General features: G+C 46.9%; 1 protein-coding gene across 2 annotated transcripts in view; it reads right to left on the bottom strand.

Annotated features, from left to right (window-relative positions):
* The window catches only part of cdc42bpab (CDC42 binding protein kinase alpha (DMPK-like) b), a gene marked incomplete at its 5' end in the record, with an annotated part of 60576 nt that extends 46366 nt beyond the window's left edge, over nucleotides 1-14210 (bottom strand). For both annotated transcript variants that reach the window (XM_084439704.1, XM_084439705.1), the window contains one exon: nucleotides 14033-14210. In XM_084439704.1, the coding sequence (XP_084295830.1) occupies nucleotides 14033-14210 (178 nt within the window). The remainder of the gene's footprint in view (nucleotides 1-14032) is intronic.

Raw genomic sequence — 14210 nt, 5'->3', positions numbered from 1 at the left:
TACCAGCAGGGCCCAAAACAGCAATGGTTGCTATGGAAAGGTGTGGCGCAGGCCTGTTTGTAATGCCTCAAACACGACTCTCCAGCCGGCTGCTGCTGACTGGCTCACTTTGTCTCCAGGGGGGTTCACAAGAGCTCTCACAGGGCTGCAATGTTCGCCCATATTTGAGTGAGACAACGTGTCACGCACCCAGGAGAGAAGGAACGAGTGTTTCTAATGTAGAAACCCAATTGCTCACATAGAAACACACACTGTGTACTAAGGCCTATCAGTGCAACTGGAAAAACATGAGCAGGGCCAGCTAATTCACAGCCAGACTGGTTTGGGCCAAATCCTTATGCTTATCAGTCAGATCTCTGGCTGCCTGCAGTCTCTTCAGGGCCACTTACTACGGAAACTCCACACTGTCAACTGGGCTCACTCTCAGCTGAGGCAGCAACACTGGCTGTCAATACTCACACTGCTGGGCCTCTGTCAGTGGTTCCATGCGTGCGTGCGTGCGTGCGTGCGTGCGTGTGAGCGTGTGCGTGCGTGTCTATGTGTGCATATTATGTGCGATCACGACAAGTTGCACCTCAAAATGTGCACTACATGTGTGTGTATATTTGTTTTAGCCTCGCTACTTGAAACAGAAACGAGTAGAGAGGGAGGGGGAGAGAGAGAGGGAAGGGAGAGACAGAGAAAGAGAGAGAGCGTGAGAGAGAGAGAGAGAGAGAAAGCAGAGAGAATCCCAGTCTCTACGTCTCCCATCCCACACATCCCTCCAGCACCAGCAGCCGTGTAGTAGCGGAGTAGCAGCAGAGTAGCGTCAGAGTAGCAGCGGAGTAGCAGAGGGCCGGGGACATCTGGAAGCCATAACAGGGATGATTTACCACCACAGTGAGGTAACGACACAAAAATGCCGCTTAGAGAGAAGAGGAGAGGAGGAGGGGATGAGAGGAGAAGAGAGGAGGGAAGGAGAGGAGGGCAGGAGAGGAGGGGAGAGGAGTAGAGTAGGAGGGCAGAGGGGAGAAGAGCAGAGGAGGGGAAGAGAGGAGAAGAGAGAGGAGGAGAGGAGAAGGGGGGAGAGGAGTTGACGAGGAGGGGAGGAAAGAAGGGGAGAGGAGATGAGAGGAGGGAGGATGAGAGAAGAGGTGGGGAGAGGAGGGGAGTCTGAGTGAGTCAGTAGTGGGCTAGCCCTGAGCGACCCACCCTCTGGGAAAGGTCTCCCTTTCATTGGACAGTCATTATATCCCTGGGACATCCTGGTTAAATAGAGACTAGATAAATACAAGCTAATGGTGGAAGGGAAACCTACAGCAAAGCTCTGCGTTATCAACCAAAAAACATTGGAAAATTCTGTTAAAAAAATGTTTAGGAAGATAGTGACCGAACAGTGTCGTGAACAACACGTTCAGAAATACTCTTTTAGCATTTAATTGCAAGTAGCTTAAAAGATCCAGTAAATTACCCAAATTACAGATAGAAATGGAACCAGGCGCTTCCAGTGCAGGGGCTTGACAACCCTGACGTCTGGGAGACTTGGCCGACACTCAGACATGGAGCTACAGCTAGGACGGATGTTTCCCCTGAGGGCATGCCAAGCGGAGTAACATAGCGTGTATTTTGTCATGTGTGATGTATGCGAGACATCGAGGAGAGGAGGGTACACGTTAAATCATTAATAACTACCGAAATGTACCAGAAGCATTCTGGGAATCACTTACATACCAAGTAAACATGCATCAGAGCATTAAATTGAGTTTAACGCTACACTGCACACAACAGTGACACCAGAATTCCCTCAGAAATGTTGGTCCTTATCCGACCCTCAACAAACACACACGCACGCACACATACACACACGGTGCAGTAATAAGAGGGCAAAGCTGGTCCGTCTCTAAACTAGATGATCTGTGCCTTAGTGTGGTAAACACACAAACAGGATGTTCCCAAAATATTAGTAAACCACAAGGAGGGAGAGAGAAAATGGACTAGACAAACAATAGATTAGATCTGGACTGTGTCGTGACTGGACTACTGTGAGAAAAGGCTACGCATCCGTAGAAAAATGCAAACATGGAAAAAACTCCACTAACTGCCGTTTCTTCTGTTGCAGACAAATTCCAGAAGTGTTTACGGACAAACTAATAGACATTAAACATTTATTTACAGTTTCACAAAACCCTTGAATCCAACAACTGCTCTCATAAGTATAACGTGTGTGTGTGTGTGTTGCAGTCCGATGTGAGCACCAACGCAGTAAGGAATGTGCCTCCACAGGTGTCTTTGCCCCCAGGACACCTCACATACCAGAAAGATGACGGCCTATCGCAACACCTCCATCACATGCAACTACCAATCACCACATAACAGTGGTGATCATGGTAAGTTCACGTTGGGGGGGGGGGTTCTCAGTCTGAAGAGGATCTCCGCCCCCCAGCAGACCAAACATGGGTCAAATAGGCCTGAACATAGCTCAAACCCCTGGAAGTAGCTGGAATTACCTCAGAGATCTTGTACTTTGTGGACATGGACTCTTCCATTGGTTTCACCAGACAGGGCTGCGGAATGGGCGGACAAATCAAATGCACCCCAATTATCTGACCCCTGGTCTGCTGTGGACCTGTAGACCAGGCCATCTCGGGCAAGAAACAACAGCTGTGTTCACCTGCTGGTTTAACTGTTCCCAACAGATGGAGAAACTAATGACTTTATTGGTCTCAGACGCCTCCAGAGCCAGGCTTCACATTTCAGAGAGCACTGGAGGGTGAGGGGCTGAGTCTTCACAACAGCCATCACAACAAGCCCCTCAACAGTAAGGAGAACTGGATCACACAAGAGACTTAGAACTGAGCCAGGAGAGGGCGATTCTGACCGTCTCTTGGGACTGACGGTTGATTTTGCTGTTCTAAACATTGATTACTTCAAGGCTTTTAACTTAATGACTTGCCTTAAAAGTATTCTCAAAGGTGTGTTCAGGTTGTTCAAAGGACAATGATATAACCGAGGGACTGCCTGTAAACCTGGAAAAGCAGGTGAGGCAACTCTATTCCTCATCAGAGGTTGGGACACAATAAGAGGCTAGGCTAGGCTAGGCTTGGTTAGCATCTAACACACCCTTCAGATCCCTCTGTCCAGTACAATGTCAGTAGAGGAGAGGAGACGAGGGAGTTATTAGAGACTATTGAGACACACCCTTCCATACTGTCTCAGTTTAGGATGACGGCTAGCAATCGAGAGCCTTGAGAGAGACACTCTCCAAATCACATATCCCCCTTACACACACACACACACACACACACACACACACACACACACACACACACACACACACACACAACCCCACCACTCCCTTCTTAAGCCGACCCTGTCACTGCGGAAAAATAGAGTGCCATTTGCTTAACAGATTATCCAGGTTCTCATTCAGCATTAAAATGTCCGTCCTTCCCCCCCTGTGGCGGCGTGGTGTCATGGTGGAGGTAACTCTAGAAGCTCTGGTTGCCTGGGAAACGGGAGTGCTGAGGTGTTCTCAGTCGGGGCCTCTCTGTCCGGGCTGACAGGAAGACCCAGAGGGACTGGAGGAGGCCGCGGCCATGTCTCAATACTGTGTCATACGCATCCCCCCCCCTCAACTCCTCCTTTTATGGTATGACATGACTTGACAGGTCAGAGCAAATGCACTGCAGCAGTACCAGTACATTGTATTGGAGTGCTTTCATGCGATAGGCCTAGCTTGTCCTACCTGTGTGTACAATGGGCTGTTGGGTTTCCTCCAGCAGGTGTTGGCCTCTGAGTGAGGATGCTATAATAGTATACACAGTGTCCTGCTGGATGATGAGAGGAAAGATCTGGCAGATCTGAGGAAAACCACCAAATTGCCGCTTTGTGCAGAAGATGAGAACAAATGGAGGGGGACGCAAAAGCTATTTATATATACTGCTCCTGCAGTCCTACAGAGCAGAGACACTTTCTAGGCCACAACCCATCCCCACACGACTGCACACACCGCTAATTATAACCTGGAGAAGAGAGGTAGGTGTCGATGCTGGGGCTTGTAACCTTAAGCATCTCGAAAATATGCATCTGGCTACAGAGGAACGTGTGCTGACGTGCAGGCCTAGTTCCTCCTTCAGAGGGAGGGAGAGAAGACGACACACATACTGTATACATGCAAGGAGCAGAGAGATGAATTACGCTTCAAAGGAAGATATTGCAAAATCGTTCTACGTTGGATGAAGGCCAGCGAGACAGAGTCCTTCCTTGTTCTGGGATTGGGGATGCCAGGTCCCTAGGGTTTGTTCTTTTTCAACTAAAAACAACATAGCTGCCAATCGAATAACATGCCCAGGTCAGGACTTGATGCATAATGGTGATGGTATTATAGCTACACACGAGAGGGAGCTCAACAGTTCTCTGTTCATTCACATCTGTCTGACAGTAGAACAGCTGTCGACCGTAGAACAACTAAGTAATACCAGGATCTATTTAAGTACAACCAGGATCGTACCCCATTGTATTATTTATATTTTGCCACTCATGCACTTTGGCTTTAGCACTAGACTATGCTCTTAGTCACTTGTTTAGAAAGGAGATGCACTTGTTAGCTCTGGCGAGTAGTAGACTAGTACACTGACTACCTACGTTAAATGCAATTATTGTAAGTCACTGTGAATAGAAGTGTCTGCTAAATTACGGTAATGTAATGGATCTACTTTATTGATGGTTTCCCTATCAAAGATCTAGATCTGCTAATCTTTGTGTTTAACAGCAACACAAGAATCAAGCCTATTGGGTTCAGGCTAAATGCTAGCCTACAACATTAGTCTACTGGCTAACTATAAAACACTAACAGGCTAAGTAAAGAAATTCTAACTGGCAACTGGCTAACTAAAGAAATGCTAACTGGCTGTGGGCTAACTAAATAAAGGCTAACTGGCTATTGGCTAACTAAAGACATGCTAACTGGCAACTGGCAAACTAAAAAAATGATAACTGGTTACTGGCTAACTAAAGAAACGCTGACAGGCAACTGGCTAACTAAAGAAACACTAACTGGCTATTAACTAACTAAAGAAATGCTAACTAGCTACTGGTTAAGTAAGGAGACGTTAGCAACTGCAACCAGATGTCCAGATAGGGGTCAGAGTGTGACCTCGTTGATAAGCAGATTTAAATGGCCGTGTACATGTGATTGTTTTGACTACTGCCGCAACATCTGTGTGATAGTCTAGACAGGTCCGCTCCAACCATCTACCTGGCTATTCAGAAACTCAAAATGATTCATTACAAGAGCATGACAAAGATAGGCCTATCTAGAATGAGTGATGTGCTATGATGAGTTAATACACTGTTTTTTTTTTTGTTTTTTTTTGTTTTAAATCACTGGTCCTCATCTTGTGCCCCAGTGTCCATCCCTATGGGCACAATTAAGAGAAAATGAGCATTTAAACAGATGGATATTTAGTAAAGCAATTAATGTAGCTAAAGGGGCTAAACCATCTTGAGCATAAAGGAAGGTAATTATCATAAAATATCTAAGTATTTATGGTTTGAAACACCCACACATTTTCAGCCACGACCTAAGGTTAACATTACAATTTTATTGAAGTGTGAAGCAATGTTCCAATCTGTAGCCAGAAGGGTTAGGGGCTTTAAGTGGGAATGGGGGGGGGGGGTTGTCCAGCAGTGCTTGGCTAATGGGGAAAACACACACTAGCCCAACGGCAGATGAGCAGTGTCACTCACACACACACACACTCTCTCTCTCTCTCTCTCTCTCTCTCTCTCTCTCTCTCTCTCAGACACACACACGCACACACGTCACACACTCTGCGTTCCAATTTTCGTTCCTTTCCCCTGCGGTGTGCAATTGGTGCTTAGTTACCCCACATGGATTCAAAGGTATTGTTCAGATATTTTGGATTTCAATACTGCTTCCTGAAAAGCGTTGCATCGGTATACGCTTGTCACAAGATGGAGAGTTGCTGTCAATTATTTTTCTTTCACCAATCCCAGGCTTTTTAAATCCATCCTGGGGAGTGAATGAGAGAAAGCACTTGAGGGAGAAAAACCGAGAATCGGATCTCAGACTGACAGTCCTCCTGAGACACTAATATATGATATATTGGGGCTGGGTAATCGCAAGGAAGGACCACATGATTCGATACGTATCACAAGTCACAAAGAGCGTTTCCCCCTGACAAGGCGTTGGGCCCGGTGGCCTCCTGCCGGGAGGTTCCTCGGTGTCTGCCAGCTCCAGAAGGGCTCAGGAGGCCTGAGTAATGATACAGTACATCTGTGCACAGTGATGAGCAGGGAAAATCTGTCTAGCTTACATATGAGATCCTTTTTCCCAGAATTAAATTCAATCATCACACTGTTGTACTATTAAATTAATGTAATGACATTCTTAATGATAAAATAACTTGCATTTAAGTTAAGGGAATCCTATCTAAATAATATGTAGTTAACGTTAATATCTGTGAGGGAATCTGTCAGCTGTCTTTGAGATTAACAGCTTCTGCGTCACAGTGGCCCTTGTGCATAGAAGAAAACAGTCATGTGGAATACCTAGTATCTTTGCAGCGAGATGGATCTTCCAAATGTTGTTTATTTCACAGATAAGAGTTTTGTTGCGTACTGCTATCAAATGATTGCATTTGCTGTGATGTTACTGTGCGATACCCATGTGAAGTTGCAGGCAAATAATAATCCTGAATCCATGATCAGCCATTGCTTGCTTGATTTTTGATCTACAGTGTACCTCGTTGCTTGTTGTTACCTCCACCCAGAGCGCGAACTATCAGAAAAAAATACCAGACCGATTTTCATTAAACTCGTTGGAGGGATGTAGCACGGGCCAAGGAAGAACCATAAAATGGTCCCTGAATGGGCAGTTAGGCGCTTTGTTCGATAATTGATAAGTTGATATGCTGCATAGCAAATACTTTTTTTCCCTGAATGATTTTTGTAACTTCTTTATTTTTCCTTGCGAGTACATAGGTGTTATAATACTGTACTGCCCAACGACTGACCTCCACTGCTCACAGATGTACAGTATGTTGTTGACACAAATAATAGTGTATTTACCTGCATCCACATGGGATATATCAATTTATTACAATTGGGCGAGAAGAGATCAGAGCTGAGATCAACAGAAAGTATAGCTCCTTCGGTTGGGTGAGTGCCTTCAAACCAGCAGGTTTGGAGTTCGAGGTCAGGGAACAGTTGAAATAAATTAATTTTCTTGTATAATATTATAGTGCTAATGTTTTTTTTGTATTTTGTAAATTATGCATATAGATTAATACAAGTGTCAATGTATATATGTCATTGAGGTGTTATTGTACCCTAGACCTACTGAATGGACTCTGATAGCCTAGGGAAAAAGAGAGCTCTCTCCAGTTAGGACAGGGAGATGGAGGAGGATGAGTCAACAGAGATGTACCACAGACAATTGAGATGACAATCAGAGACCACAGGATTTCCCCATGTCGTGTCACAAGAGGCAGCAACACTGTATAGCTCTAGACATCACTTCCTGTATGGCTCTAGACATCACTTCCTGTATGGCTCTAGACATCACTTCCTGTGACCCCTCACTGAGGAAGAGGTGAGGGGAGCACCACCACATCAGGATCCTTAAACACACGCTCACACACACACACACACACACAAACCTAAGAAAGTAAAACCACTGAAAACCTGTGCTTAACCCACAAACTATCACTATTTTCTATCTCTAGTCTGGTTTACCACTGAGTGGAGAGAGAGAGAGAGAGAGAGAGAGAGAGAGAGAGAGAGAGAGAGAGAGAGAGAGAGAGAGAGAAGGAGAGAGGGGGGATGGAGAGGCAGAGGGAGGGAGGAGGAGGGAGGGGAGAGAGAATGTGAGAAAGGAGAGAGAAGGAGAGAGAGAGAGAGAGAGAGAGAGAGAAAGAGAGAGAGAGAGACAAGGAGAGAAACATGCAGACAAACAGGTAATCAGATTAGCCGGCACAGGACAGACGAACAGCTTCATTTTAGTAGTGAAAAAATCAGGCCTGACAACCTGGTGATTCGGCTCTGAGGGGCTCCGGCTTCCCCACCACAGGCCCATGTGAGGCCTGTGAGCTGGGACAGCAGCCTGGACGAAAGGCTGTCATTTACTGCTCCATATATCAGACAGGAGGCAGGGGGACCAGCCCAGCTAGCGGTTGTTATTAGAGTCTGGGGAAAAAATGAGCCACGCACCCCGGGAACACTGCGCACACCAGGAACACCACACACAGTCAGTCAGTCAGCCAGCAGCACCGGCCTAAAAATAGCCCATCAGGAGTCGAGGGCACACAGCCACTCTCTCTCACTCTCTCTGTCTCTCTCTCTCTTTCTCACACACACACATACACACACTCTCTCTCTGTCTCTCTTTCTCACTGTCTCTCTCTCTCTCTCTCTCTCTCTCTCTCACATATCCTTAGATGGACTCCCTGATCCTAGACTCTAGACTAGTACACTGTCTCCCTGGTTCTAGACTGGGTCTAGTACACTGTCTCCCTGGTCCTAGACTGGGTCTAGTACACTGTCTCCCTGGTCCTAGACTGGGTCTAGTACACTGTCTCCCTGGTCCTAGACCGGGTCTAGTACACTGTCTCCCTGGTTCTAGACTGGGTCTAGTACACTGTCTCCCTGGTCCTAGACTCTAGACTAGTACACTGTCTCCCTGGTCCTAGACTGGGTCTAGTACACTGTCTCCCTGGTCCTAGACTGGGTCTAGTACACTGTCTCCCTGGTCCTAGACTGGGTCTAGTACACTGGCTCCCCGGTCCTAGACTGGGTCTAGTAAGCTGGCTCCCGGGTCCTAGATTGGGGCTAGTAAGCTGTCTCCCTGGTCCTAGACTGGGGCTAGTAAGCTGTCTCCCTGGTCCTAGACTGGGTCTAGTATACTGGCTCCCTGGTCCTAGACTAGGTCTAGTACACTGTCTCCCTGGTCCTAGACTGGGGCTAGTACACTGTCTCCCTGGTCCTAGACATGACTGTATAGGGATGAAGCAGAGATGCAACTCAGCAGCTCTACCATAGAGGACACATCGTGCTGCTGGCCCCACCACCCTGTCACACTACCTCAGTCTCTGTCATCACACACGGCCACTAGCAACACACACACTGTCAATAGCCAAACACCCTGCACACACACACACACTGGCATCAGAATAACACACACACTGTAACGAAATGAACACACACACTGTCCCTGGGCAGACAGAAAGAGAGAGAAAGAGAGAGAGAGAAAGAGAGAGAGAAAGAGAGAGAGAGAGAAAGAGAGAGAGAGAGAGAGAGAGAGAGAGAGAGAGAGAGAGAGAGGGTGTGGACAAAGAATGTGGCCTTAACAGCTGCTGTAGTCCTAACATTGCACCTCCACTCCAAATTCCACAGCAGAGCACTGAGGGCCTGAATCAGCGCTTTCACACACAGCTGAGCCCCAACAAAATGCAGAGATGCTCAGGCTACGGCAAGCACGCGGGGCCAAAAAGCACTTGCTCTTACTCTGAATAATTTACTGCAGGCTTACGCCACCTCTGCTGGGCCTCCTGTTCAAACCACCTTGTTTTCACCCATCACACCTTCCAGTAAACCATATGTAAATTGAACAGAGACAGAGATAGAAGGAGTATGAGAGAGAGAAGACGAGAGAGTGATGGGGAGAGACAGAGATAGATAGACAAAGACAGATAGAGAGAAAGAGAGAGAGAGAGAGAGAGAGAGAGAGAGAGAGAGAGAGAGAGAAAGAGATGTCCTAGTGTTTCTTCATATCACTGATAAACACCTGGCCTGGCTGCTCGGTCGTATTTTAAGAGCAGCTAATCATCAAGAGGTCAAGAGCAGCCCGTCTGGACACAGGCTCGCAGAGTGCTCTCTGACAGACAGTACGCTCTGTTTACACTACACCGATTGTTCCACAACACAGAACCACCATTCATCCAGGCGGCGGATGGCCGGGATCTGCCACTGCGGGATAAAATTGCCTCATTCAATTTGACAACCCCTGGATGCTAAATGACTGGATGCTGGATAGCTTTTAAACAGCTGAAGGAAATACCTGTACACACACACTGTCTCTCTCTCTCTCTCTCTCTCTCTCTCTCTCTCCATCCTGCAGGGAGCAGTGTGGATCCTCTCTCTGGCTTGGCGACCACAGAAACCCCAGTTCAGTCGCCCCAGTGAGGGGAGAGACCGAAATATGCACACCAGTGTCTCTGCCAGATGGCAGCGGAGGCATTTCAACCAAACAGGCAGCCCAGGCAGGCTGCAGCAATTCACATACTAAACTCATCTGAGGACACAGCGCTGCTCTGTCTGTCCGTCCGATTGGTCCAGAGAAGACTGGCGGGCAGGGAAAGGGAAGACGAAGAGTGGTTGATTACTCCTCCTGGTTTTACTCACTGAGGAGGAGGAGGAGGACATTCCTTTTCCGATCTGAGAGAGAGAGCTTAGCTAGACACCATCACATTAGTCTCAGTGTTTTCCTCCCGCCATGCCAAGTAGTATAAGAGCAGAGCGAGACTCTCTTGGCTAGAACCGCCTATGGATTATAATAATGAAACCTGTGACTGTTCTAGGCCTAGAGTTGACAATACAATGTGCAGGGGTAGCTAACAAGCCTATATAATAACTATATAACTGGTGTATTATTATAACTGATAAAGTGGAATTGATGTGCTCCCCTCAAATGATTCATTATAGGCTAACTATACAATTGATTTATTATTACAACTAGGCCTATACAGTATAACTGAATTATTACTGTAACTATGGATTTCATGTATTACTGTCTGTCTTGTTTTTATAAGATATCAGGGACTATGTTGGAAACAAGTGTTTACACTTTTACATGTTATCCCTTGGATTCAATATCCATAAAATCAATCAATTAATAAATCAATCAATCAACTATAACTGCCATTATGATAGCAAGTAGGGAAACACACAATCAAGTAATTAGACGTTTATTAAAGGCCTAAAACACTCACTGTATTTACCATAGCAGGTAAGAGCTGGTCTATGTAAGGCAACCTATTCCTTTCTAACTGCAGTGTTCACATCCTGGTCTGTTGACAGGGGTCACCCAGGGAGAGAACCCGGGGCCCTGGGAGAGGAGAGAAGAGGAGAGGCGAGAAGAGGAGAGGCGAGAAGAGGAGAGGAGAGAAGAGGAGAGGCGAGAAGAGAAGCCATTTGCAGGATCCCTCGTTCCTGAGCTCTGGCTATTAAACAGTTTTTTGTGGTGCATCTGTGGACTAAGCAGACTCCAGATGTAAACTGGGTTATCTATACTCTCTCTTTCCTGCTCTGCTGGATGGGGAACCCCTGGCTACTCGCTATATCATCTCATCCATTGTTTTTCATTCGTACTGTATGTTAAGGCCTGTTTCCAGGTTTATCAAGGGTGCAGTGCCATTTTACGGTCTGGGTCAATACTGCACACACCACTTCTGTTCTGTGTCCTGTATGTCACCTGCCAAGCATGGAGGCAGGCCAATTTCCGATGGTAGATAACATGTACTGTATCCCAGCCACACTCCCAGGGCTGAGCTGAGAGCTGGAGATATGCAACTCATAAAAATGTGACTGAATGATGGTCCACTGCATTTATGGCACTTAGCTGTCTGATGGGAAGAGAGGAGAGGACAGGGTAAGAGAGGTGAGGAGGGGAAAGGAGAGTGGATGGCAGGGGAGGAGAGAAGAGGGGAGACGAAACAAAAGGAGAGGAAAGAGATGGGAATGAGTGGGTGAGTTCTGAGTGAGTGAGTGAGTGAGTGAGTGAGTGAGTGAGTGAGTGAGTGAGTGAGTGAGTGAGTGAGTGAGTGAGTGAGTGAGTGGGTTCTGAGTGAGTGAGTGAGTGAGTGAGTGAGTGAGTGAGTGAGTGAGTGAGTGAGTGAGTGAGTGAGTGAGTGAGTGAGTGAGTGGTTCTGAGCACAAGAACTGTTTATTTATCTGAGTATCTTGATTAAAAGTAGCTGACCTCGTCACTGATTATGTGTCCTTATATAGACTAGTCAGCTGCACACAGGAGTGACCAACCAAGTACACAACACAAAGAGCAGCACTTCCTGGTATGACATCATGTGCCCAAAAGCGCCCCCACCCTCCCAATTCTCTCCTGCTCTTCCTGTCCCTGCCCTGCGGAATCTCCAGACAGGAAACAGTATAACATAACAGCGTCATGACAAGGATGTCCTGACCCTACTGCAGTACAATCAAACCCAGTCGCCATCATCACCGTCCAGTAGTCCTGCTATCCGTGTCGCCGGTCCGAGCCATGCCCAGCTGCACCTGGTCAGGCCTCGCAGTCACTACGAACTCAAACACATCCTGGTTCTACCTCGCCACAATAATCACTGAACAACAGAGGCTGAAGTGGGCCAATAGCAGCCCAGGCAGGGTGGGGTATATCAGAGGCTGGAGTGGGCCAATAGCAGCCCAGGCAGGGTGGGGTATATCAGAGGCTGGAGTGGGCCAATAGCAGCCCAGGCAGGGTGGGGTATATCAGAGGCTGGAGTGGGCCAATAGCAGCCCAGGCAGGGTGGGGTATATGAACTTAGCTGCTGAGCAGCTGGCCACCGCAGACTGACTTCATACAGGACTGATGAAGGCCTCAAGCTCATTGGTGGTTCACCTTTGATGTGAGGGACTGGTCTTTATTTCAGAATGACAGAAGACAAAGCAGGCTAACAGCGATATAAAGCACTGGCTTGCTATGGCCAGTTGAGACTTCCAGACCGTGTGAAAGAGCCGTTCGCTGGGTTAATTCTGATATGTGCTGAGCCAGCAGTCGGCCTCAGAGAGAATAGTTTTTCCATCTTGCTTGTGTCTGGGATAGATAGATAGAGGGATATATAGGGTTGGCCCTCATATCATGCGTTAAAGATGACATGGTTATGATTAATAAACATCACAATATAATAAATGATATGGGCTGGCAAGTAAATCAGGTAGGCTATACTAGACCAGTACAGGATGAACCAGACCTCATGGCTGCAGGTCATGCAGGGGTCTCCATTTCAACTGGAATGAGGTCACCAAACAAGAAGAAAAGCAAACTCCACACTAATGTTTGTCTCCCGGTGAGGGGCACAGCATGGAGGAGGTAGACTAGGCTATTACAAGTCAGATCAAATAGCCAACTCATTATAACATAGCTAGCTAGCTAGCTAGTACACGAGCTTATGTTACATTAAACAAAATAAGCCTGTACTTGGGCGTGCTTTTTGGTGTATGAGCATTACATTTCTGATCAAATGCGATAGCTACAAATATAGGTGTTCGTCCATATTTAAGCATGGTGTTGGGCAGGTGTATAAACTGTTTATTACCCCTACATGAAATGGGAATGACTCCAGGATAAATAAATAAAAAGCACTCGCATGTTTTTCGACTGTGCTTGCCGATTGCAGTGTTTGAGCTCGATTCCCATCAAGTTTTTCTGTCTGTAGTGTCCCGTGTCAACACGGGAAATGTCAAAATGAAGTCACACTTGGCAGCGAGTCCCGACGGGGCACCACTATCCGAAAAGACAGGCAGCTAGGACAGACATGCCCCGGCCCGGCTACAGTGCTCGCCACCAGATAAAAAGGTGAGTTGTTCGCATTCCACGTTCATGCACGAACCAAACCCCAGAATGTCGTCACAGTTCGGCTTTTCCATAGATGATGGAGTTGTTTGTGTGTGGTCCTGTTTGCTTTCTCTGGGAGGAGTGGGGAGGAGGTTACAAAATTGCAAACGTTCCATAACATTTTAGCGGCCTGCCCTTCACTCGCTACCACGTCTACAACAAATGGCACAATATAAATAACAGCAGCGTTCTTGTTCTTGTTGTGGTGACCAATCAACCTGCATTGAACGTATCTCAAAAGCAATCGTGTGTCAATACAAAAACACAATGGCATAGGCCTACTAACTAGCTTGTTGTTAAGAACTGAAGTGTACTAAGGTGGCCTTGCTCGGGAGAGGGCCTAGTGTGAGAGAAGGCCACTGCACCAACATTATCGTTTTACAAATAAGAGAAATCATATCTTACCCCAATCCAGAAACTCCAAAATGTTTTTTTCTCTCCTTAGGGGCGAGTTGTTGCACTCGTCGTAAAGACAGATCAGGATATCCAATAGCGTTTCCACACTAAGGCATTGGCCATTCGACTGAGCTGGGCCGTCCAGCACCAATTTCTCCAGTTTCTTCAAACGAACCTCTCCCGACAT

This window comes from Borostomias antarcticus, assembly GCF_949987555.1.
Source record: "Borostomias antarcticus genome assembly, chromosome: 6".
Classification (NCBI taxonomy): Eukaryota; Metazoa; Chordata; class Actinopteri; order Stomiiformes; family Stomiidae; genus Borostomias; species Borostomias antarcticus.
Note: the sequence above shows the minus strand (reverse complement) of the source record. Positions and strands in the feature narration are given on the sequence as shown.